Genomic DNA, 27,484 nt, shown 5'->3' with positions numbered 1-27,484 from the left:
GATGTGAAGCTAGGACATCAAACTCATTCATGAAATCAAGTAATAAATACAAGTATTTTAGGTCAAGGACAAAAAGTTCAAGGTAACCTGTTTAACAAATCAAGCAATGTCCCATGAACTTAAATTCCAAGATTTCTGATCAGAGGTTTTCAAAAGGGGAACACTGTTTTAATGGTAGCCTTTGCCAGCATTTTATCTAATAATTCTTGATCTTTCTCTGAACTTTGTAGGACACAAAAATAGCCACCTATTTGATAAGCTGCCTGGCATATACCAATACACTAGAAGGCCCCTTGCTTAGCGGCCATTTCTCAGGGATTGAATGTTGGCTCTCTAAAAACAACACAGGCTCCCATATTTTTCAGAAATTCTGATTTCTATTTTATTGAAAAGTATGTACAGATTCTTAAAGGGTATGGAACTTTTCATGAATATTTGAGCAGTCTGATCTAAGACCCCTGAAATTTGATCACATGAGGCTCTTGGCTGCTTACATACTTTTTTTCTAGTAGGATTTAAATTTATGAGAGTAACTATTCTTAGTTTCTGGAGTGACTTTAATAAGTTCTTAATGTTCTTCATTGATACTTCAAAGTTAACCCCATATTTGGTGAGTTTTATGCAATGACAAAGGGAGACCATAATCTAATTACGATGATATAATCGCCAACAAACTACAGTAATACCCCAGCTGATCTCTAATTTCATTTATATGTAACAGTTGAAAGTCCAGAAATGAGAATGATCCTGTGAAATCACCAAAAAGGTGTCTAAACACCATACTCTAAATAAAGGTCATGAACTTTCTCTATAGGAGAGCCCCCCTAGGATCTCACTCTAGGACTCCAACCTTTTTACTCTGACACAGATCTCATAGGGTTTGTTACTTGGTTTCTAAACCCACAGCAAATCTGAGGCAGCAGATGAGAATAAAATAAAAGTTCTTATGAGTGGGTTCTCAGCAGTGACCACAGAACCATCTGGCTAAGGCTAGTCATGTGTTAAGGTACCCCCTTCCCCAAATACACACTTAAATTTTTTTTTGAGTCGGTCTTCACTTAGGATCCTAAATCTTAATCTTTTAGTTGCTCCCACCAGTCGCTGCTATTTATATATCTGGCATGACAGGGATATGCTCACACCAGTTGAGCTTTACCATATCAAGCCTTGGAAATAATACTTCCTTTTAGGAAAGAGATTAACTTTTTATAAGATCACACTGAGAATCTGATTTTAAAAATACATTTATCTGCACAACATTTTCATACAATCTCAAGGTGTTTACTGACCTTCTTAAGCCAATCCATAAAACTATGGGTGACCATGGACCCTAAATTAACTTTTGCATTATGTACCCAAAATGCATATGTTTTAACAAAATTTTCATTTTTATCAGAATGATCCCTAAAGATTTTTAAATGATGATGAACTTGGTGACATTAAAAATGCAAAATAAAAATGATGGCTAACGTAATACTAATGAATACATTTTAGAAGAAGTGAAATTTGGATATTAAGTCTCTTATAAGAAAAAAATAAGTGACAAAAGACAAAAATGAAAGAGAAATATTCTGCAAATTCTTAAAAGATTGTCTACCTTAACAAATCTTAGTGTAACAAATACGGTTTTCACTGCTAAGTTGAAGATGTCAGCAGTTAAGGGCATTTGCTAAGATTAAGTCTCAAAAGTGACCTTGCAACTACTAAGAATATAATTTTTACAGTGGTTGAGAGCACCAGTGTAGGAAACAGATCTGTATTCTAAGGGCAGTTTTGTCATTTACTAGCTATATGGCCATAAGTAATTACTTAACTTCTCTAAGTCTCAGTTTCATTGTCTGTAAATAGAAAAAATTGGTTCATAAAGTTGCTGTTCTGATTAAATGAGACAGTATACATTAAACTCTTAGCACAGTGACAAGCAGTCAACAAATGGAAGCTATTAGTTATTGTTTAATTTCAATTAACTCATTTTTTGTGCAGGGATTTACAGTTTGCAAAGTGTACCTGGCACATATGATCTCTTATGAGCCCCTGGGGTAGGAACCTCATTTTCCAGTGGAAGAAACTGAAGTCAAATGATTTACCCAAAGACAGTAATTAGAAGGAAAAGAAATTTGGGCTTAATTTGATTATACTAGGAACTAAAATGCAAAATTCCTTTCCCCTCCAAAAGCTTAGAAGCTCTGCCTTTTAAATTTTAATCTTTTTTAAAAATTGCAGTAAATATACATAACATAAAACTTGCCATTTCAACCATTTTAAAGTGGCATTAAATATAGTCACAGCATTGTGCAACCCTTCACCATCATCCATCCCCAGAACTTTTTCTTCTTTCTGAAATGAAACTCAATCTATTAAACACAAATTTCTCATTCCCCTCTCCCCCAACTCCTTTGTCACTGGCTTATTTCACTTAGAATAATGTCTTCAACATTCATCCATGTTGTAGCATTTGTCAGATTTTCCTTCCTTTTTAAAGCTGAATGATGCTCAGTTGTATTTCATATCACATTTTGTTGTATCCATTTATCTCCTGATGGACATGTGGGTTGCTCCCACCATGGTTTTTTAAATTTAATTTTTATTTTTAAAGTATTGTTAACACTATTACTTTGATACTGGTTATCCAGTTTCAGATTATTCCCTCTTTTCCTTCTCTTTTACTCCATATTGTTTTAAAGAAAAAATGCAAGTAAGTGATTGAATTCTGTAGAGTTTACACTCACAGCAGTAAAACCACTTTTTTGTGTGTGGCTATTTTTTGTAGGAGCTCCACCATGAATCAACACAAAGGAAAAAAACTGAAACTCAAATGAATTTAATTTGAGGTGGTGGGAGAGCAAACCATTAATTAAAATAATAAATTAAATGTAAGGTTATTTATAAATCACTTAACACGCTAATCTTGGGACCTTTAATAAGAGATCATGGAAAGTTTCTGTTGTTGGACATTAAAAAAAGTTTTTCAGGGTTGACCTGGGAAGGAGACAGAAGCCTTGCTTAAGTACCGGTAATCTGGGTAAACCTCAGTAGCTGACTTTCCTGGAGCCACTCGGGAGTGAGTGCTAATATAGTACAAAGACCAAACTGCTGCTACCTAAAGTAATCCTAAACTACTCCACTTGTTTAAGGATGCTACTTGAATAGATGGGAGTTCCTCTACTTTGCGCTTTGTAACTGTGAGGCGAGATTAACCACAAGCTTCAGCACACAATTCTCAGAAATAGCTAAACCACAATGGAAGGGAAGGACAACAACTCTAGAGACTTCAAAAACAGCGATTTAAAGATGCGTTGAATCTTGCACTTTCGTGAATGAAGGTGTGCAAACAGACTTGTACTACTACAGGGGGAGACTAAAAGTAAAACAGCCAAACTACTGAAATCCAATTTTTAAAAATAATTCCAGACTACAACCAGCTGGAGCAAAGAACTGACAGCCTTCCTTTGTGTTAACGGCTTGCAACAGAAACCTATAGTCACACGCAAACTTACTCCAAACGACAAAAAAACCCCAAACAACAAACACGGGAGCTTGATCACCAGCAGGACCCGCAAGGGAGGTCCAAGCGTTTCCGGGCGGCGTTTCAGGAGCTACAGACCGCCCTCCCCCTAGAGTCTCCCGCTTGGCTGTCACTCGGCCACCACAACTTCCCAGGGACGACTGCACTTTCAGATTCCCTCAAAGTTTATCAGAAATTCTCGCAAATGGTTCTTCAATCCGCCCAACCCCCGGGGACACGTTCTGCCTCCAAGAATTACCCCACACCTCCACCCCTCTATACCCCCCGGACACGTCGAAACCGTCAAGCCCGCAGAGTGCGATTTCGCCCTCGCTCGCTCGCTAGCTCCCCAGGATGCTGGCCAAAGTGGCTGCTGAAAAGCAAACTTTCCCAGCTTTCGCCGAGGGCGGGAGGGCGCGCGGCGCACTCACAGCTGGTTGATGGCGTTCTGCGAGATGACCGCGTTGGCGGAGAAGTAAGGGATCATGTCGGGGCCCCCGAGGCTGCAGGTGCAGGCGGGGGACGCCTTCCTCTCGCGGGCCAACGTGCTCAGGGTCATGGGGCCGGCTCAAGGCTCGCAGCTCCGCATCCTGGCCCCAGCCCCACTCGGGCACGAGGCGCTCGCGTCGGGCTCCGTCGGGCCAGAGGCGCGGGCAGCCCCGGCTCCCCGCGTCCAAACTGGGCCCCCCGGACCGCGCGGAGACAGTCGCCGTAGCCCTAGGGCTCGGCTGTGTAGTCTCGGCGGCCGGGCGCCGCCAACAACCCGCCCCAACCCGCGTCCGGGGCGGGGCCCTGCGGCGGGGCTGGCCCAGAGGGCGGGGAAGAGTCCGAAGAGCCGAAAGGGTCGGCCCTTTGGGCGCTCCGCCCCGGAGCTCGTGGCACCCACCCGACACTGCTGCGTGCATCTCCGTATGTGGGGAACGCGCGTTAGGGATTGAAGCGAGCTTGGCGTGGGCAAGAAAGGCTAGTGGTTCTTGGGAATGTTTCCATAGAAAGGTCCTGCTTCTTGAACGACTCTACATATTGAACCCGAAACCCCATTTTTCAAATGTTCTTAAAACTTTGAAAGGCCGTTCATTCACAAATGCAACGAATACTTAACAACGGTTTTCTATATATTAAGGGCTAGGGAAATTCAGAGATAGGCTTTTGTTTTGTTTTGTTTTTTAAGAAAGAGAGAAGAGGGGTGGGAGAAGAGGGAGAGAGAGAATCCCAAGCAGGCTCCACTCCAGTGGGGAGCCGGATGCAGGGCTCATCTCACGACCCTGAGATCGTGACCTGATCCGAAATCAAGAGTGGGAGGCTTAACTCAATGGGCCACCGAGGGACCCTTGGATTTTTTTTTTTTTTTTTGAAGCAGAACATTTTAAGTTATGACGGGGAAAAAACCCTATTTACATTGTCCATAACATCTGCTAACCCTTGTAAATTTATAAAGGGCTTTCCTAACGATTCTCCAAACCAAGGATTCACAGCCTTAGCTGCACATATGAATCACCTGTGGGGATTTTAAACACCCCAATGCTTGGCTGCACCCTAGACCAATCAAATCAGAATCTCTTGAGATTGAGATCTTAGACATCAATATTTTTCAAAGCTCCCTGGGTGATTACAACGTACAGCCATGGTTGATAACTACCGTGCCAAATGATCTAGGAGATGGAGAAGACTAGAGAGTATATCCTCACTTTACAGATGTAGAAATAAATATTCAGGGTCTAGTCAGATGACCTCATTTGTAAGTGACATCACTTAGATAGGAACCCCAGTTTTATGATTTCTGGGTTAGGTGGGGCTTTTCCTACCAAACCCTATATCCTGATGCCTTCATGAGTTTAAGCTTTATCATATTCCTAACAACTCACTGAGCAATGCCTTTCACCTGACCAGGAAGTAGCTCTTCATAAAATAAATCTCTCCTCTCTCTCCTGCATGCTATATAGTGGTTTACAAATGGGGCTGGCCTGGTGCAGGCACACAGTAAAAGTTAGTTCCCTCATCTCTTGCCCTTCCAGTCTCATGAGAACAAATATTTTCAGGCATGTGCATGTTATGCTTTTCTGAATACCTGACTAAATTATGTATCAGTAAAACCTATATCAATAAAACTGTCTTTGGATCTAGAGCCAGAATTAGTAATAATTTTTAAAATGACTTCACTATCCTATTATAAGATAAAAGAGACTAAAATTAGAAACAAGTCTTTGTTTTATATAATTTTTAAGATCTCTTTTCCTATTAGGAAATTTGGCAATTTTCTAAATACTAGAAATGAATAATCTAAATTATATATTTTATGCCTAAAACCAGTAACTCTTTTGTTATTTTGCCTTCCATAAAACTTAAAGTTGTTGCCAAGGCACTGAGAGATTTGAAATATTGCAAACTCATGCTGGAAATAGGGATCTAAGTTTCCTACAGATCTGGTAATAGGAAAGAACCAGTTGGCAAGTGAAGAGTTAATTAAAGGTCCAGAGTCCAGTGCATCATCGTCTTCATCCATCTCTAGTAAGGAAAATGTTTGAAAGATTTATTCAGGCTGTGTCAGCAGGCACCCAAATGGCAGTGTAAGAAAAAATCTGCTGATACACCCCGAAATAAATTGCTTTAAATATCTGGCAAACTTGCCAGTTTGAAACTTCTTCCAGGCTGTAATTTATTACAGCCTCCTGGCAGTGATCAAAAAAAGGCAGCAGGCTGTTTAGAAGAGCACTGTTAAGGTGAGTCCAGTTCCCTTCATGACAGCAGAGATGGGATTTTATTGGAGTCAGTACTAAATGATGCCGTTTACGAAAATGATGAAATGGTAATCATCTATATCTGTCTGAAAAAGAAGTCAGCAGGAAATGTATCTTACTCAATTCACACTTAATATCTCTGGCATTTAAAAAACGCTAAAGATAAGGATTTCATAAATATGTATATTTGTCTTTTATAGATAGGTTCCTATAGTGACACCCCAGAAGTGCATACAGTCCTTTGTTTCCCCTCAAAAGACCTCTGCCAGTGCCTGTTCAGCGGAGTCTATTTTAACACCCCCATCCAGGCCTTTTCAAAAGCTTTCAAAGTTAAATTCTCGCTTTGAACTGTAAGATAGGAAATTGGGAAAGTGCTAGAACGTGCCTCATAATTTTTTTTTAAGAAAAAAAACTAAATCATCTTTGCAAACTGGGGTACCTTTAAGGGAATAGTTCTGCTACTGTCTTAAAAAGTTGAACAAATTCCCTTTCTTTTCACAATCTGCAGTGTCAAAATGTCAATCAATTTAGTTTCAGCTCAATTTAATCCTTTACTCTCCACTGTCAGGAAACAAGGCTCTAGGGAGCAAGCTCTCTGTACCCAAGCATCTAGGAATTAAAAAATGATTCCAAATTAGACTAACATGAAATAAACTAAGCTACTTTTCTACTCCACATGAAGTCAGAAGGAGCTTTAAAAAATCTGCACAAAGGCCCTGAAGAAAAATTGCTGCATTTCTTCATACTCTTGCTTGAGTTAGAAGATTTAAAATACATTTTGTCATGTCATTTGCTGACCATTTCAAGGCACAGAAATATGAATATTTTAAAATGTTATTTTGGCTCTTGACAGCATTAGCTATGACCAAATTTTTTTATAGAATTATATGTTAAAAACATTAGATGCTTTTAATAGATGTCCCTTGTATCCATAAGGTGCTTCTGTTACTATGTCTTCATAGTATCTCCTTAAGGTGTAAACACTGTAAAACCAGAGACTTACTTGCTGACCGACAGGAATTCCACGACAGACAGGAAAGTGCCCTTAAATGTGAATGAAGGATGTGGGTATGCTTTTGCTGCTGTAACAAAATTTCAACCTGGGTGGATCACTTGAATGGAAGGTAGCTAATGAGCTAAAAAGTGATAGTGTTAAAGTGCCAAAAGCAGTAGACTAGAAACCAGAGGACCTAAGCTCTAGTTCTAACATGACCATTTAATAAACTAAGATTTTGGCTAAGTCAATGATTTTCATCTGTAAAATGGGATAATAAAACACTAAGGGAAGGTCCCCAAATCTATTTTTGTTAGAGTTGGGAGCCTTAGGAAAGGAATTTCATTCAGCCTAGAAATCCTGAAAAATGCATTTAATCTACTTAAGATAAACAGTCATAGAGTTCAAAGCAGTAGAGCCCAGCAGTTAAAAATAGAATATTACTCAGCCATAAAAAAGAATGAAATCTTGCCATGGATGGACCGAAGAGGTAATAGTGCTGAGTGAAATCAGTCAGTCAGAGAGAGACAAATATCAATGGTTTCATTCATATGTGGAAGTTAAGAAACAAAACAAATGAACAACAACAAAAAAGAGACAAAAAACTAGAACCCTAAATACAGAGAACTGGTGGTTGCCAGAAGGGAGGGGGGGATGGGTGAAATAGATGAAGAGCATTAACAGTACACTTATCTTAATGAACACTGAGAAATGTATAGAATTGTTGAATTATTATATTGTACACCTGAAACTAATATAAAGCTGTATGTTAATTTTACTTGGAAGAAAAGTCCTAGCCTTGGAATTATTAGGCTGGGTTTGAATCCTAGTGTCACCATTAGCTGTGAACTTTGAATAGTTACTTAATCTGTGACTCAGTATTAGTACCTCATTTATGAAGTTACTGTGAGGATTAAGTTAATAGACGTAAAGTACTTGAAAGAATGTACGGCACAAAAATCTACACTTGGGACTTAATGGCTCTGTAAGCTTAAGAGAGTTAAGAGAAAGGTTGGGGAGATTACCCTTCTGAAAATCATAATTTGATCTGAGATTTTAAAATAAAATATATTGGATTTTTTTTTTTAAAGATTTTATTTATTTGACAGAGAGAGACACAGCAAGAGAGGGAACACAAGCAGGGGGAGTGGGAGAGGGAGAAGCAGGCTTCCTGCCTGAGCCAAGGCAGATGCTTAACCAACTGAGCCACCTAGGTGCCCCTGTGTTTACAAGTTTTTAAATAATAGTATTAACTTATATAACTTTATTTTAAATATACTTAGTCATAAGAAAATATGATTATATCTGTCAGAAGGCCTATTTGTATTTTTGTTTTCTCCAAGGGTGTGATCTACAGAAATAAATAGTAAATTAATCCCCTGAGTGTCAAAAGGGAGAAAACCAACACTTTAAAGAGTTACAAAACAGAAAGTCTGTTACCTGGAGTAGCACAACATTCTGTCTCCTGTTAATCTGTAAAATCCTGTTAATCTGTAAAACTCTCAAGATAATACATCCAAGTTCCTAACTTGTTGCCGAGACAGCACCAAGAGGTATCTCACTACACTTACTCAAAGGCACTCTTCATACAATAAACCAAACTCTGTAAACAAAGGCTCTTAAAAGCAATCCTTTGCAATCACCATGTGGCTAATAGTTTTATTTAAAAGAGTATCAGACAATAGTTTTAAACACTGGATAGAACAATGTCACTGAACCCTTCTAGTCCTTGCCATGGAACTTTCCACATAAGAGCAATGGGGAATACTGAAAAGATCTGCATATCAACTCCAGGAGAGGCAATCTCTAAGGCATTTATCCCCCGTGGTCTTAACCACCATATGCTCCAGTAGGAAGAGATGCTGAAATGCTGCTTTCTTCAGGTTACAAAAGCCCCACATGCTATTGTTTAGTAAAAATAATAGGCATTTATAGATCACTTTTCACATTCAACACACCTTATAAAACATTTAACAATTTAATCCCCATTCTATCTCTTTAAACATTTTATTTCTTTACTTCTTTATTATTTAAAAATTATTTTTTATTACATGCTGAATTTTTTTATACACACATTTTTATACACTTTTTTTATACACATGCTGAATGATTAAAACTTTTTTTTCCAGTTTTTAAAAATTTTGTTTATTTTTACTCATTTGAAAAAGTAATATGTACTTATGGTTTTTTTTTTTTTTTCAGTATTCAGAAAAGTAAAAAGTCACTCTTCTCATCCCCATCATCCTACTCCCAGGGATGATTGTTAATGTTTCCAGAAATTTTCCTTGCATACGTAAACATTAATATATTTTAGCTCCCTTTTAAGAAACACACATGCACATAGCATAGAATTCTATACATTACACATATTATTCTGCTTCTTGCTTTCCCCTCCACTGATCACTATATCTTAGACATTTTCCTATGTTTATATAGATTTGCCGCATTCTTTTAAAGGAGTGCATAGTATTCTATTTTACAATTATATATAATTTATTTAAATAGTCCTCTACTGATGGATATTTAAGATGCTTACAGTCTTAACCATTGCATACAATATCATTATGAACATACTTTCACGCAATCTTTATGCATATATGTGAATATATTTCTTGGATTTATACCTAGAGGTGGAATTGGCAGTTAGTTAAAATATTTTAAACATCTTAGGAATTGTTAGATATGATTAAATTGCCCTCCTAAAAGGTTTAGTTTTTTATTTTCCCATAGAATCTTAGTGCCTCTTATCCTGTGATCTATAAATTAACCCAGGGCTCAAGATCCTATCCTACATCCCATCTTTTACATACTACATTAAAAAAAAAATATATATATATATATATATGTATATGACACATGCTTATGGAGAGAAACTAGAAAAATAGACTTAATTTAAAGAAAAATGAAAAACTATATTATGGACATTGATTTCAAAGAATTACTTAGACTATAACAAAATATATGTAATAACTTGAACTACTTGAAGATAATATAATTTTAAATCCAGAAGATATTTTAGGATCTTGTTTGATGCTAATACTCTAGAACATACTAGAGGTAAATGAGCCAAATGTGGCTTTCAGTGTCCTGGAATGGGGAGAGACAAGAGATAGAAAAACAGAAAGTTAATTGGGAGTAACAAAAAAATGAAGGCTAGAGGAATTGAGAAGGTCTTGAAAATAAAAACAATAACGGACATTTGTTGAGCTGACATTCATGGTGCACCAGATCCTCTATTAAGAGTTTACATGCAGTATCTCAACTTAATTCTCACAAACTATGATTCTATTTTTCTCTTTATGAGGCTCATAGAGGTGGAATAATTTAAGGTTATATAGCAGTATTTCAACCCCAGCCAGTTATTCTGGCTCCAGAACCTGTTTCCTTAACCAGTACTCTACACTGTCTCCATGATGATGGAGGTTCACTATGGAACAGGTTAAGTCTGAAAAGTTCTATTGCCAACAGGAAGAACTCCTGGAGATCTTACTTACCTTACTGCACTTGGTATTTCCTCCTCTATTTGATCCTAGCTATGCCTAGCAGGTCCTGACAGTAATAGGGACCTAACCCAGTACTAAATATAGCAGTTAAGATCTTCTGGCTGTTGTATACCATCCTCTTGCTGCCAAATCCCTTAGAACGCTGCCTTTCAAGCTAATATTCATCACAAGACATTTTCCAAGGCATTTATATCTATAGTTTTTTGTTTGTTTCCCTAGTTTCTTTACACAGCATCCTATGTGAAGGAAGCATTTAATGTATTTGTAGATAATGGTGGCATCATCATCTTATTTGATGTTTGAAATAAACCTACTAGCTAGGCAGTTAAAGAAAAAGATGAACCAGACTAATAATCTAGGTGATAAGAAGCTTAGACTCTAGGTGCAGATGTGTCTAATTCATCCTATATATTGTTGATAGATTGACTGATTTCAGTTAGACTAATTTTGAATACTTGTATGCCAGGCACTTTCTAAGATACTATCAAAATAACTAAGAGTTAAATACTTTTATAATAATTCCTTACTCAGACTCCCTAAATAGTTCCTTATTCCCTTTCAGAACAAGTCCAAACTTTCACTTTTAGCCTTCAGATCCTCCATAATTTAAATCCTACTATAATCCAGTCCTTATGGCATATTACCCTCAATTCCATTCTCTCCAACACAATCAGTGTAACTATTTTTTTTTGCCCATTCTCCCAAAACAGATCTTTGCTATAATTAGAAGGTTTTATACTGTCCTCCTGTATCTGAGTCTCATCCTCCTCTCTGTTCAAGCTGTTCCCTCTCTGAGACCACTTTCATCTAGCCTTTCAAGTTATCCATGTAGAACATATTTCTCAAGGCCTTGTTTCAAATTCTCAGGTCTTTCAATAATTAGAAACTCTATAGTGTTTTCACATTCATCCTCACTTGATTCTCATTACAATCCTGTATATAGATAAGCAGAGCTAGCTGGGATTATCAGCTTCATTTTACAGATGAGGCACCTGAGGCTCAGAAATTAAGGGACCTGCCCAAGTTTATACAGTCAGAGCTAGGATTTGGACTTAGGTCTGATTAAGTCCAATGATCAATTCCTTGTTTATAGTATGCTATGACACTTTTCTAATTCCTTTAGAATTTATAATCTATATTATTCAAGGTTTTACTCTCTATTTTATGCTGTATAACTTATCTCTTGGTGGGAGCAAATCAGACACAGTAACTCTCTTTTGTGGACTTCATAGAACTTACTTAGCACAGTGCTAGGCAAGTCTTAAGCGTTAAATATACTTGGTTGATCCCTTACACTGCACCCCACTATAGTTTTCTTAGGGCTCTAGATAAATATTTCCTGAAGGAATCAATACATTAGTGATCTCCCTCACAGCCTGTATAAGGAGTGGCCCCTAAGACTCCTTTTCACTGCCTCATTTTTCTCCTGATTTCTCTTTTCTGATAGACAGACGTCTCCTTCACACAGAGAATCCAGTAGAGGGCCTGGAATACAACCCAGTTAGGTAAGGGCTTTATTTTTATTTTCAAGCCTGTCTTAGACTTTCAGGAGCCAAAAGTTCAAATCGCAGCAGGACTGATTCAGCCCTTTCACAGCAATTTAGTACTATGCAGTTTGTTTAGACTGGTCAAGTTTCTTGGCCCTGGCTGAGCAGCATCATTATCTCTTCAAGCTTTCATGTATCAGCTTCCCTGGCCATATTTCACTTTCCATGTCTTTCTTTTCTAAAATCAGGTGAACATGCAAAATCACATACTTACACAATTATACACTTTTTCAACAAGCATGTCAAATATCTTCAAGGAATTTAAGTACAATACAGGAAGTTCTTCTCTCTGGGTTAGGCAAAACCAAGAAGTATGCAAAAGTTATACTCCTCAATACTTTGTAGAAAGGGGGTATTTTGTATCATTCTTTAGCTAGTGCATCAAGTGAGCAAAGATATGGTGTTGTCAGATTCTACTTAATCCACCTCAGCTGGAAGGCCAACTAGACAATGGATCTTAAGTGAAGTGAAAAATACTTGGCCAAGGGAAAAGAAAACTAAGTAGCAAATATTTTAATTTTTAATTGTGAAATATTTCAAACATACAGCAAAGAACAGAGAGGATAACAAACAGCCAGATACTCAACAGACAGTACTATTACATTCTAACATTTTACTCTTTGGATTTTTAAGAAATAAAACATCACAACTGAAGCCTTCTGTGAACTTTCTATGAGCCCTTTCACCCTGTCTATACATGTAGCTACTCTTCCTAAATTTGGTGTTTGTCTTTCCATTTATGTTTTTATATTATGCATATGGCATATTTTTAATGTAAAATTCATTCAGAAAGTTGTAGCTTATAAAGCCTTTAACTTTTAAAATATTTCTTATATATTATTACATAAAATAGATATAAAAGAATAAATAAAACATTTTTCCAGCTTAAAACTTCTAGTCCAGGGTGGATAGGTGAGTAAATATGTGATAAAGTCAAGAGAGCAAAATGCTAATTGTGAATCCAGGAAGGGTGTGTATTTGGGTGTTTACAGTTCTTTGTCTGCATTGTCTGCATGTTTACTTTTTTAAATAATAAAATGTTGGAAAAATAAAACAGGGGCGCCTGGGTGATGCAGTGTCCTCTGACTCTTGGCTTCAGCTCAGGTCTTGACGTCAGGGTCATGAGATTGAGCCCGGCGTGGGGCTCCAGTCAGTGTAATCTGCTTGAGATTCTCCCTCTCCCTCTGCTCCTCCCTCAGCTCATGTGCGCATGCGCGCGCTTTTTCTCTCAAATAAATAAATCTTTAAAAAAAATAAATAAAACAAAAACCTCTAGTTCCTATTTTGTCTAAAAATCTCAGGAATAATATCAACTGGTTTCAGATACTTAAGAATCTGGTATACTTATAGAAAACAATAATTAGGCTTGATAGTCTAATTACTGTTCAACTTCTTGCTTTATGGTATCTTTTTTTTTTTTTTTTTTAAGATTTTATTTATTTATTTGACAGAGAGAGACACAGCGAGAGAGGAAACACAAGCGGGGGAGTGGAGAGGGAGAAGCAGGCTCCCCGCTGAGCAGAGAGCCTGATGCAGGGCTTGATCCCAGGATCCTGGGATCATGACCTGAGCCGAAGTCAGTGACTCAACGACTGAGCCACCCAGGCGCCCCTGCTTTATGGTATCTAACAAATAAAAAGAGAAAGGACCAGTCCCTTTGAGATTTATCTTCACATAGACACTTCTCGTAAAGTAGTTATTTCAGCTTTGACTTTTCTATCCTTTTCTGGGGTTCATGAAATGATTTGAAATTTTATAATCCCCTTCTCACCATGGTTTAAACCCAGAGGGGGGGAAACTATTTATGGTCGATAAGCATCCCTAATAAAATGAGTATATTAAATAATTAGAAGAGAAATACTTTTAAAAGTTTGTTTTAAAGATTTTATTTGAGAGAGAGAGAGAAAGAGAGAAGCAGACTCCCCGCTGAGCGCGACCCCTTTGCAATGCATGACTTGATCCCAGGACCCTGAGATCCTGAGCTGAGCTGAAGTCAGCTGCTTAACCAACTGAGCCACCCAGGTGCCCCTACATTTTTTAAAAGGTTTTTGTAGTTCCCCTTATAAACCTTCTAAATGAACTCTTATTTTTAGGAAAATGCTCTGTTACAAACTGACCACGAGAAGAAATACAAGAGATTCACTAATGATAAAAATACCTTCTGTGATAAAACATTTATGTAACAGGACTTTGCCTATTTGAGGTATTTTCATATTTCTATATTATTTATGTCTCATAATAAGCATGTTAATTTTTTTTTTAAGTAAGAGGAAACTGCGTCTCAAAGAATGAATCCAAGGTCATGCAACCAATACAAACATACATCTTCTAACTCCAATACCAGTGCTCTTTCCACATAATTGAAAACAATGGAATATATATCTTTCAGTTTTAGTGTTTTAAAATGACTACATTACCAGAAATTACATTATTTTTATTTGTTTGTAAGGTACTTCACTTTAAGTGGTCTAACTTAAAATAGTAATTACTCCTTGAGGCTGATGTTTTCATAATTTTATAGGTCAAATAATAGATACAGAGAAAAATAAACTTGAATGTGGACGGTTTCAGTTGCAGAATACTGCCTTTCAAAAGGAAGGTCTTCAAGGAAAAGGATTGTGTTGAGTTAAAAATAGCAATTTAAGGGCGCCTGGGTGGCTCAGTTGGTTAAGCGACTGCCTTCGGCTCAGGTCATGATCCTGGAGTCCCAGGATCGAGTCCCGCATCGGGCTCCCTGCTCGGCAGGGAGTCTGCTTCTCCCTCTGACCCTCCCCCCTCTCATGTGTTCTCTCTCTCCTCTCATCCTCTCTCTCAAATAAATAAATAAAATCTTAAAAAAAAGAAAAAATAGCAATTTAATTTTGGGAAATGAGAGATACTACTGCCTTAACCCAACTTCTAACAACAATTTTTAAAGAAAAATTACTTATTAAAATTAATCATTTAGGTTAAAATTAAATTTAAAAACATTTCCAAGCTGATTTTTTAGATTGAGCAAATAGGAAGATATAATAAGTGGCTGTTAAAAATAAAGTCCTTAGTGAAATTTATTGATTGCTGAAAACCACTTATAATTATAGTCCTTTTTATGTCACAGAAAATAAATTTGGGCCTTTGAGTGAGAGGCTGGTGACAGATTTAGCTAACACTGAATGAATTACAATTAAAGAAAGTTATTTTCTTCTTATATTATTACCAGGAGTAATTTATTCTAGATATTACTGGAACAGAGGTAGATGATTAGACAGTCAATTAAATTGTAACAAAAACATAGCTCCCCAACTCTCCATTCTGAAACTCTTTATAGTTGAATGGAATCGAAAGTGGCACCTAAATATACATTTAAAACAATTCCTGTAAGAAGAAATCCCATCACTTTTAAAAAAAGAACAAAAGCACACAAACACCCACCTTTGTGGGCTGTTAAGTTTCATCTGCTTTGTAAAATGCAATCTCTTCTTAAAGGCATCTTAATTCTCCACAGCCACCCCATCTCCAAGGGTCCATACTGATATTGGACTATATTGGGTGATACTGCTGGAACAATGGATGTGTTCTATCAAACATTAAATTCACATTTCTCAAAGAATTCAAATTTTGTTCTGCATCCCCAAAAACATAAAACATGTTTTGCCCCAAGGACCCTTTCTTAAAAAATCTCAGAAGAAAGATAGCTTGAGTCAATCAAACTTAAAAGCATTAACTACAGAAGAATGGCTGCTTACATTTTTACGTGGACATAATGACCTAAGTACTGAAATGGTAAGTGCTAATACTCTAGAGAAAAGCCCTGTAATAATAAAAACAGAACACTAGGAGACAGAATAGTAAATTTCTTATACTGAATCTTTACAACAGGGCTTTCAAAGTCCCTTCAAATATTAATTCATATTTGGACATATACTGTGATTACTGTTCATATTTTACCAATGGATATACAGAGGCATACCAAAATATGAATACCAACTCTGCCAGGCACCATGTTAATACTAGGTATTCAAAGAAGTATGAGAATATATAATTATATGGTAAACAGTTCACAGTAAAGCAGGGGAGACAGATGAGATATATGAAAGACTGGCATTGGATTCACCAAACTACTCAACATTCTCCCTGAATGGTGTGCTCTTTACTGGTCTGCATTTGAAAAGTTTACTCCTCCCTCCTTTCATCACCACCCAAAGCTGTTGGGTTAATGCTTTATTTAAGACCCCTTCTATAAAGGTTATCATGGTTCTCAGTAATAGTGAGTAACATTTATTGAACATTTACTATGTGCTAAGCATTATGCCAAACTATTTAAATGAATTATATCTCATTTCATCATCACAGCAATCTGTGAAAATTGCTAATCAGCTTCCACTTTTAAAGGACTTGAGGGACTGACAGTCTCTATAAAGCATACTGTCATAGCAGCAGAGATGTTCCTGCCTAACAGGCCACTCCTCTCTTGTAATGCCCATTCACTTCTACTTTTACCAGTTAAGGGGCATGCTTATGAAGAATCTGTGTGCTTGTGGGGCACCTGGGTGGCACGGTCAGTTAAGTGTCCAACTCTTGTTTTTGGCTCAGGTCAGGATCTCATGCATTGTGAGATCGAGCCCCATGTCGGGGTCTGTGCTCAGCGGGAAGTTTGCTTGAGATTATCTCCCTCTGCCCCCCACCCCACCTTCTCTTTCTCTCAAATAAATCAATAAATCTTTTTAAAAAAGAATCTGTGTGTTTGTTTTAAAAACTGGTGCCCATTGCATTTCTTATCATAATTGCATAATGTAATTAAGTATTATATAAACCAATTACTTAGGAGTACAAAAATAAAAGTTGTTATTTCTAGAAATATGAACTCAAAATTTTTTGAAAAACCTAAATAAAGGCTAGTTACTTTAAAAACTGTTGTTTAATTAGGTATGGCTAAGAGGGTTGTAAAAGACTGAAGGAGAGTTCTAAATTTCTAGTAGGATTCTGTACTCAACTCTCTTCACAATTATCTGTAAGTTTTCACTCTAAAGAAATCAAAACAGGAAACTAAAGACAATGCTTTCATGATGGTTGGATTATACAAGAAAAACTAGAAATCAGAATATCAGAAAACCAGGACAATTCACATCTCATCTAATTCTAAAATCCAGATTCTTAGCCAATACTCAAAAAGTGCTAAAGTTTACAGGACAGGGGCACCTGGGTGACTCAGTCAGTTGAGCGTCCAACTCTTGATTTCAGCTCAGGTCTTGATCTCAGGGTCATGAGTTTAAGCCCTGCATTGGGCTTCACGCCCACCCAGGGAGAAAAAAAGTTTACAGGATAAATGAATGAAAAGAGAAAACTCTCCATGGGAGGTGATATGAGGTAGACTTTAAAGGATGAATGGAATGTTACTAGACAAAAAAATGATGGGAAAGAGCATTCTAGAAGGTGGGTAGGAAAGGCATTAGAGTGAAGATATACTAAGTTTGAATTTGAGTTCAGTGCTGTATGATTTGTCACTAATCTCTTTGGGTCTCAGCTTCCTCATCTGAAAAATGGACAATAATTCCCTGGAACTGTTAGTAGGGATGAAATGAGATAATAAATATGAAGCATTAATTTGGTGCTTGAAGGCACATATAAGTAAGCTTTGAGAGGGTAAAAGGCATGTTTAGGGAAGAGCGCATAGTTCTTTAAGGCCTGAATAAAGGGTGTAAGGTTGAGTAGCAGTAGGTAAGGCTGGAAGGTTGAACTGGGGTCAGTTTTTAAAAAATGTCATACCAAAGTCTAGACCATTCTATAGGTAATAGAAAATAACGGGAGACTTTAAGTTGGAAAGTGACATGAATAAATCGGAGTCATGCCTGAAGGTAGGTGAAGGATATATCAGCATGAGGATCAGTTAGATGCAAAGAGATCATGTTAGGAGGCAATAATTCAAGCAAGAAAAGGGCCTAGATTAAGGCTGAGGCAGAACCTATAAGCAGAAAAGGAAAAGTCTGAGATAAAAACATATATGTACATTTTATGTAACCCCTTCTGCCCTTGATTCTATAAATACAGATTAAAGTCCTTTATAAAGCTATTAACATAAATCCTGTCACTAAAATAAACTCTGTATTATCTTATGCAAGCTTTAAAAAATTTGATTAAAATAAGTTTTACCAAATGATAGTGAATACTCAGGTAATAAAGCCTATAGTATCATTACAGAATCAAAGGATCAGTCTGTCCAAATCCACCTTAAACCTGATGCTTACTATTCTTACTTGGATATTTGTTTAAGAAGTTATTTTCATGGTAAGTGGGGGGCGGGGATGGGTGAAATAGGTGAAGGGGATTAAGAGTGCATTTATCATGATGAGCACCAAGTAATGTACAGAATTGTTGAATCACTATATTGTACACCTGAAACTAATAAAACACTACATTAATTATAATGGAGTTAAAAAAAAGAAGTTATTTTCACTAATTTAAAATGGTTTTGTCTGTACTAAGTCCTTGTTTCAGTCTATAACCTTGTCATATTTGTTCTTTCATCAGTAAGAGATCAGGAGGTAGAAGTGACAGACTTAGGGATTTATTGAATATGGAGGCATAGGGTAGAGTCAGGGATAAATATGAAGTTTCTAGCTTAAACTAGTAAGTGGATTGTGGGGTCCTTAAGAAGAAGAGGAAGAAACTTTGTAAGAGAAATAAATTTCATAAATACAATAAAGACAATCAGAAGACATACAAGAGATTGGAGGCAGTCAGAAATAAGCGCTTAGGGGCACCTGGGTGGCTCAGTCATTAAGCGTCTGCCTTTGGCTCAGGTCATGATCCTGGAGTCCTGGGATCGAGCCCCGCATCGGGCTCCCTGCTCCACGGGAAGCCTGCTTCTCCCTCTCCCACTCCCCCTGCTTGTGTTCCCTCTCTCGCTGTGTCTCTCTCTGTCAAATATATAAATAAAATCTTAAAAAAAAAAAAAAGAAAGAAGTGCTTAAAGTTCAAAAAAGAGATCTGAGGTGAATACGTAAATTTGAAAGTTCCTGGCACATGGGCGTGAAGAATGGGGTGGATGAAATCACCAAAGAACAACAGACAGAGCAGAGAATGGGAAGCCATCAGTACTCTTGAAATTTTATGCAAAATTAAGTTGTATGCACACATTTTTCTTTTGAAAATGTCTAGCATTTTAACTAGCTTTTCAAATGATTCCATGTTCCCCAAAAGGTTGAAAATGTTGCTCTAAAATAAAAGAGAGGTAAGAATGATTTCTGGGGAAAAATTAACTTTTAAGAGATAAATAGGGGAAGACTTGCTGGTGAAACCAATTGGGAGGTTATGGGCAAAGGCCATAAGGGGAACCAGCAAAGAATGATGATAAGAAAACCAAAGGAGGTGAAAACTGCAGAGAAGAAAGGTCTATAGAGCCATTTAAGATGGGAACCAAAAAGTATTCACTGGCGATCTTAACAACAGCAGCAGTTTGAGTGGTAGAAGGATAAAAGCTAGATTTCATGGGTTGAAGAGTGAATGGGAGTGGACAAAGGATGCAGTAAATACAGCCTGTCCTTTCAAGAAATCAAAATAAAATTGTAGTTTGAGATGAAAGCAAGGTTATGGAATATTTTAAAATTATATTTCAATTTCTTTTAGTTTGATAAAGACCCAACCACATTGATAAGATGAGGGAAACAAGCCAGTTGAGAGAGGTAAAATATATATTTAACCCGATGACAAAGGAGGACATTGTCACAATAATTGATCTTGTTATGCAAACATTTTTAACTTAAAGGATAATATTTATAGTCTAAATTCCAAGAAACCATTAGAATGTTTTAAGACTATTAGAATATTTTGCAGAGTCACACTTTCCAAAATGTATTCACACACTTGAACCCACGGATCCATATCAAGTTGGCTTGTCAGCCATTTTCCAGAAATTTCTTGAGTGACAGAGAAATGTAATTGTGTGTGTGTGTGTGTGTGTGAATCTCAATCCATCTCTTAGTTTACATTATTATTGCAATGCTGCTAAGTAATCCTGACCTTCTCAACTCCAGGTCAGTTCCTAAACTCCACAGGACAACCCTACCTGCATGCTATATGGCATTTAGAGTTCAATACATCCCCAAATAAACTACAGCATATATAAAAAACCCAAACAGTATGTGTGGGGGAGGGAGAATTCAGTTAATAAGCTTTGCATGGTAGAATCTGGTACTCTAAAAATTGAGCTCTTGCATGGTTACCTTATCTCAATTAAGGAACTTACAATTTCATATGTAACTTCTAGCCGACAGGTTTTTTGTTTTTTTTTTAAGATTTTATTTATGTATTTGACAGAGAGAGACACAGCGAGAGAGGGAACACAAGCAGGGGCAGTGGGGGAGGGAGAAGCAGGCCTCCTGCCAAGCAGGGAGCCCGACGTGGGGCTCGATCCCAGGACCCTGGGACCATGACCTGAGCCGAAGGCGGACGTTTAATGACTGAGCCACCCAGGCGCCCCTAGCGAACAGGTTATTTAAAACAACAACCATTTCCTCTTCTCAAACACAGATAAAATCTCCAACTTAAAAATAGTAACATACATGAACTTCCTATTGGCATAATATTTTTACGTGTAATTATTTGCAATCTTCCCAAATATGCCTTTCTTATCTTCTTCATGGCCTATCTTTTCCTGTTCCAGAGGATATAAATATTTTATGTGGCTAAAGATGTAGCAGCAATATATGTATAATGTGTGTGTAATATATATATGCTAGAGCATCCTTTTTATGGAAAGCCCAGTTTGGTTTACTTAAAATTAAGTCATTTGGCATCCTATACAATTCATATACCAACCTATCTAAGATAATCACCATTTAATTCAGTTGAATTAAATTAAAAGTGACTTCATTGATCATATGTTCCAGCTGTTAAGAAGAGGGATAGTTAAGCAAAACTAAACAAAATGATAAAACTTTGGCCTGCTGGGTATATTTTAACTTATTTGAAAAAAGCTTTAACTTTAAAATCAACTGCTTATATGCCCCAACCCCCAAGGAACTAGGCTGTAGTGATTTTGAAGGTTTCTGAAATATGCACTATGAAGATTTATTCATTATGGACAAAAAATTATAATCCTAGTTTTAGAAGAACTCAGTTTATAATGATAAAAAGGAAAAACAGTAAAAATAATATTAATAATTACTACCCTTTGAGTGCCTATTACTGTGATAGGCACTTAACCTTCATATTTTACAAAAATCCTTAAGAAAAACTGAAATATTTTGTTTCTATTACAGAGTTGAGGAAATGGGCTCAAAGAGGTTAAATATCTTTCCCAAAACCTGAAAATGGATGAAAAGTATGGTTCTTTACTCATTACTTCTATAGGAAGTTACTGAGTACTTTCTATGTGCCAGAATTTAAGGATACAATCATGAACAAGATAGAGATTCTGTCTTTACTCATTGGTAAGTGGCAAGAAAAGACAACAAGTAATATATACTAACAGTGGTGGAAGTGTTGTAAAAGGGAAGTAGAGAGTTCTGTTAGAGCATGAAGTGAGAATTTTTCTACTGAAGAGGATGGATTGTTGTAAGCAGAGATGGCTCATAACCAATCATGTGTTTTAAACAGTTTGTAAATTTCCTGACCTTTTGTTTGGTGTTTCAGCAGAACAGCTGTTTTAGGGCTGGGCTAGGTAATCAATAACAGGTCCTTTCTTCTCTCTCCAAATGACTGCTTGGCTTGGGGAAATTCCCAGTGGATAATTAACACCAGAATAGTCTGCCTGTTATGCTTATTAATATATTCTTTCTGCCTCAGGATAGTGGAATAGTGGTGAGTCAGAGAAGCAAGTAGATGAGTCTCTGCTTAATATTCATTGAATGAATAAAACAAGATGATCAGCACCTTTAAACAGGGATTTCCAAATAGCATCCAATAGCTGCGACTTTAGGTTATCATCCAGGTTGAATCATCTCAACTACTGACCCCAAGATGGGAAGCTCCCATTCCTAATCCATACCAGATTTGTACTAAAGAAGAATTTTATTGGTATCTAAAGTCTCTCAACTTCTCTTCTTGTTTTTCCTCAGTAAATTATCTTAACACTATATGATATAAAGGGTGTCAGTCAAAACACAGAGTTAGAGAAATTAGGCTGTGAGTTTGTGAAACTAAAATGGAAAAGAATTTAGACCAGTACTAGTGAAAGTATCACCAATTTACATCTTGCTGTAATATTGGGTGCTTAATATTTGGTAAGGCTTTCCTATACACTATTTTGCTTTTTCAACAGACCTAGAGGATAGATAGGTAGATGTTATCCTCATTTTACAGATAAGGAAACGGAGGCTTAGCATAGTAAGAGGTGAGGCAGAACTAAAATTAGGTCTTCATACTCTTAGTTCACTGTTCTTTCCCTCTATTACACTGCTGGATACCCATACTTTCCTTGATGACCCCTTCATATATATAAAAAGAAAATCAAATAAGCTGTAGACTTAGAGTCTTGTCTAACTAGACAGGAAGTCTAAGACTAATTATTATAGAAATAATATTAAATGACAATAGAAAAATAACGTAGTCCAATTCCCTGCCATTACATAGGTATGACAGAAATTGTATGCCTAAAATTTATATACATTTATATATGTTTCTGCTTCAATCCAATTTGAAGAACAGATGCTGCTCTGGGATAAATTTTTACTTTTACCTGGGAAATTTTTTGTTTTTCAGAAATCTTGTTCTGAAGATGAAAATATGGCAAACATTTTGAAGTGTCTTTTCAGAAGACTAATATTCTATAAATACTAATACTCAACATATTAGTTCTAGTAAAAGCTCTTTAATTTCACTTTGTAAAAATTCTCCATCAGAACGTTTATAGCATCTTTAGAGGTAATTAAATATGAATGTTGAAGTGATACAGAATTTGATGATGACGGCAATTTGAGTTCATTTGGGTTATCATAGGAAATCTTCTGTAGTATCTATTTCCTTTAAAATATATTTATTTTTTTAAAGATTTTATTTATTTATTTGACAGAGAGAGAGCACAAGCAGGGGGAGCAGCAAGCAGAGGAAGAGGGAGAAGCAGGCTTCCCGCTGAGCAGGGAGCCCGATGTGGGGCTTGATTCCAGGACCCTGGGATCATGACCTGAGCCCGAAGGCAGACGCTTAATGACTGGGCCACCCAGGCACCCCTCCTTTAAAATATATTTAAAACTAACATAAATAAATAAATAAATAAATAAATAAATAAAATATATTTAAAACTAAACATACACAAAGAGACATACATATATATGTATAAGAGACATACATATATAAAGAGACATACATATATATGTATAATATATATATACATATATATGTATATATATATGTATAATATATATATATACATATATAATATATATATATACATATATAAAGAGACATACATATATATGTATAATATATGTATATTTGTATATAGGTATATTATATATATAGTTTTCTTACCCTGAAATATATACTTGTATGTGTATATACATGCATGTGTACACACACACACACTGTATACATATTTCAGGTAAAAAAATCATGTATATCAGGAGTTCCTACAGTTTATACTGTTTAAATCCATACGCACAAGAATATCAGAAGAAAATAAAAAGCTTGACCTTATGCTGAACTTGGCAGTTCTGAATTAAGTATTCAGAATAGAACTTTCCTAATAGCCTCTTATCCTTTCATCCAAAACAAATAACTTGTAGCGAACAAGAAGGAAAGTATACTAACTTTATTAATTTTTTTTTAAGTTCCCTGAATATTTCCTGGAGGAAGATGAGATTCTAATTTTGGGGGTTGGAAGAGGAGGGTAGAGAAGTGGAGAAGAAGGAAAGGCAAATCTTTGGTTCTTATCTGTAAGCTATTTTTTCTTTAAATGAAGTTAATTACACCTTTCATTCAATTGGGAAAAGGTAATAGCACTATAAAAAGTTAATCATCCAGTCATGAATTACTTTTAAAGCTACAAGATGCTTATTGCTATACAAACTTCCCTAGTTTCAATTCATACATTTATCATTAATTTATTCATAATTTAACAATTAGGTAATGCATGTCTATTAATTGCCAGGGGTTGGCCTGGATATTGGGAATGCAAAAACAAGGAATGCATGGGAGCTGAGAGCCTAAAGGGGAGATAAACAAGAGTGTGAAAACTGAAGTCCTTTCCTAGAGAAATATCTGTGAATTATTATGAACTCACATTGCTAATTTTATTCATTAAATTAATATAGAACAGACCTGCAAAATTCAACATAGTTTTACAGCAGGACTAATAGCAAATCCACTAAAATGAGTGAGTGGAACTATCCTGTGACTATGTCTTTAAAAAAAAAAAATATATATATATATATATATATATATAGAGAGAGAGAGAGAGAGAGAGAGAGAGAGAGAGAGAGTTGTCTTTTATTTGTATGTTCTACTTTTTTTTGTTGTTGGTGGGAAGAAAAGAAAGTCCTTAATATAGTGGCTCTCCTATCCTGGATTTATGCCTTCAAACTCATTCCCTGAGTTTCCTTGGCCATATTGTTTTGTCTATAGAATAGGGCTTTATCCTGAGACAATGCCACTTGCTGGTCTTGCTAAATTGGTAAAGACCATGGCACCACAAGTCATTAGTACTCTGTATCTGCCCTTGAACTCTTTACAACAACGCTTTAGTTTTAATTTTAAACATAATCTGGAAAAAGCTCTTCAAATGCCTCAAAAACTATGGTAAAAGGAAGACAGCAGGTCTAGCAGGACTTTGGATCATGAGCAGCTCCTTGGATCAGGCTCTAGTTAATAGAATCCACACATCTGCCTCTGCAGACGCTGTCCGGCAACAGCTTGGCAGAGTTTCTGCCCAGATCCTCTAGAGCACGGCTGCCCCCTGGCCCTTATGGTTGAGGGCCAGTTCGGCAATAAGGAAGGTTCCATTGGTGGTCTTAGCAAAGAATGAGAGCCCAAAGATAGAAACTTCCCAGGGTTGGCCCTTTTCATGTGGTCTGTGTAAAGTACAAAATTGTTGAAGGTGCTCCTTGAGAGTGCCACAATTTGGTTAGTCATTAAAGGTGATAACACCTATGGAGTACATTTTCCTCTGATACTTTTTAAAAAAAGATTTACTTATTTATTTGAGAGAGAGAGAGAGGATGGGCAAGTGCAAGTGCACGTGTGTGTGTGGGGGGGGGGGCATAGGGAGAGGGAGAGAAAGTCCCAGGCCGACTCAGCGCTGAGAGTGTCTTTTAAAATTTCTTTTAGCAATGATTTATAGGGTTCATTGTATAGTCTTTCATCTCCTTGGTTAATTCCTAAGTATCCTTTCTGATGTTATTATAAATGGAATTGTTTTTGTAATTTTCTTTTTAGATTGTTCATTGTGTACAGATATGTAACTGACTTTTGTGTCTTGACTTAGTATCATATTGCCTGAAAGCAGAAATAATTCTACTTCTTCTTTTCCAATTTGGATGGTGTTTTATTTCTTTTTCTTCCTTAATTGCTCTGGCTAGAACTTTCAGTCCTATGCTGATAGAAGTAGTGAAAATGGGCATCCTTGCCTTGTTTCTGATCTTAGAGGAAAAGCTTTCAGTCTTTCACATTTCACGTCAAAAGGTGTTGAGTTTTGTCAAATGCACTTTCTGCATCAATTGAAATGATTGTTTTTTTCCCCTTTATTCTGTTGATGTGGCATATTGCACTGATTGATTTTCATATGTGGACTATCCTTGCATTCCAGGAATAAATCCCACTTGGTCACAGGGTACAGTCCTTTTAATATGTTGCTGAATTCTGTTTGTGAGTAATTTGTTGGAAATTTCTGCATCAATATTCATATGAAATACTGCTCTATAGTTTTCCTTTTTAATAGTGTCTTTGTCCAGCTTTGGTATAACGGTAATGCTGGTTTCAGAATGAATTAGATTTAAAAATCTAATTTTTTAAGAATCTAAAAAATTAATTTTTTTTGAAGTTTGAGAAGGATTGGTATTATTAGTTCTTTAAATGTTTGGCAGCAATGTCAGTGAAGCCAACGGGTTCAGGGCTTTTCTCTGTTGGGAGATTTCTGATCACTGATTTAATCTTCTTACTATAGTTATAGGTCTATTCAGATTTCCTATTTCTTTTTTTATTTTTTATTTTTTATTTATTTTATTTATTTATTTTTAAAGATTTTATTTATTTATTTGAGAGAGAGAATGAGATAGAGAGAGCATGAGAGGGAGGAGGGTCAGAGGGAGAAACAGACTCCCTGACGAGCAGGGAGCCCGGTGCGGGACTCGATCCCGGGACTCCAGGATCATGACCTGAGCCGAAGGCAGTCGCTTAACCAACTGAGCCACCCAGGCGCCCCAGATTTCCTATTTCTTTATGATTTAGTCCTGGTAGTTTTTTTCCTGGAAATTTATCCATGTTATCTAGGTTATTCAATTTGTTGGTGTACCACTGTTCATAGTACACTCTTATAATCCTTTTCATTTCTGTAGAATCAGTAGTAATGTCTCCACTTTCATTTCTGGTTTAATAATTTGAATCTCTTCTCTTTTCTCCTTAGTTTATCTAAAGGTTTGTCAGCTTATCAATCTTTTTGAAGAACCAATTTTTTGTTTCATTGACTTTTTCTCTATTGTTCTTCTACTCTCTATTTCATTTATCTTTGTTTTAATTTTTATTATTCCCTTCCCTCTTCTAGTTATGGATTTACTTTATTCTTTGAGCTGTAAAGTTGGGCTGTTGATCTGAGATCTTGTTTTTAAGATTCTATTTTTAAGTAATCTTTATACCCAACGTGGGGCTCAAACTTACAACCCCGAGATCAAGAGTCACATGCTCTACCAACTGAGCCAGCCAGGTGCCCCAAGATCTTGTTTTGTTTTTTTAAAGATTTTATTTACTTATTTATTTACTTATTTAGTTATTTATCTTAGAGTGAGCAGAGGGAGCGGCAGAGGGAGAGACAGAGTCCCAAGCAGACTCTGCACCGAGTGTGCAGCCCTGTGTGGGGTCCGATCCCACAACCCCAAGATCATGATCTCAGCTGAAATCAAGAGTTGGACACCCAAACGACTGAGCCACCCAGGTGTCCTGATCTTGTTTTTTAATGTAAGCATTTATAGCTATACATTTTCCTTTTGCTGCATCCCATAAGTTTTGGCATGCTGTGTTTTATTTTCATTTGTCTCCAAGTATTTTCTAATTTCCCTTGTGGTTTCTTT

The 27,484-nt window shown here is 36.6% G+C and overlaps 1 protein-coding gene across 6 annotated transcripts in view; it reads right to left on the bottom strand.

Annotated features, from left to right (window-relative positions):
* Positions 1-27,484, bottom strand: part of SSH2 (slingshot protein phosphatase 2) — a 244,327-nt gene that overhangs the window by 98,021 nt on the left and 118,822 nt on the right. Inside the window, exon 3 of one of the 6 annotated variants that reach the window (XM_064582305.1) lies at positions 12,502-12,576. The exons of 4 other annotated variants lie outside the window; for them this stretch is intronic. Coding sequence is in view for 1 of the 2 variants with exons in the window: in XM_045889541.3 (XP_045745497.2) it covers positions 3,937-4,064 (128 nt within the window). In the remaining variant the exon portion in view is untranslated. Of the gene's footprint in view, positions 1-3,936; positions 6,896-12,501; positions 12,577-27,484 lie in introns of those variants that run through there. One more of the 6 variants, XM_045889541.3, reaches the window with a different exon arrangement.

This window comes from Mirounga angustirostris, unplaced genomic scaffold (genome assembly GCF_029215605.1).
Source record: "Mirounga angustirostris isolate CCGP_5_RB_7025 unplaced genomic scaffold, mMirAng1.0.hap1 SCAF_17, whole genome shotgun sequence".
Lineage (NCBI taxonomy): Eukaryota > Metazoa > Chordata > Mammalia > Carnivora > Phocidae > Mirounga > Mirounga angustirostris.
This window is presented reverse-complemented; position numbering and strand designations above follow the sequence as displayed.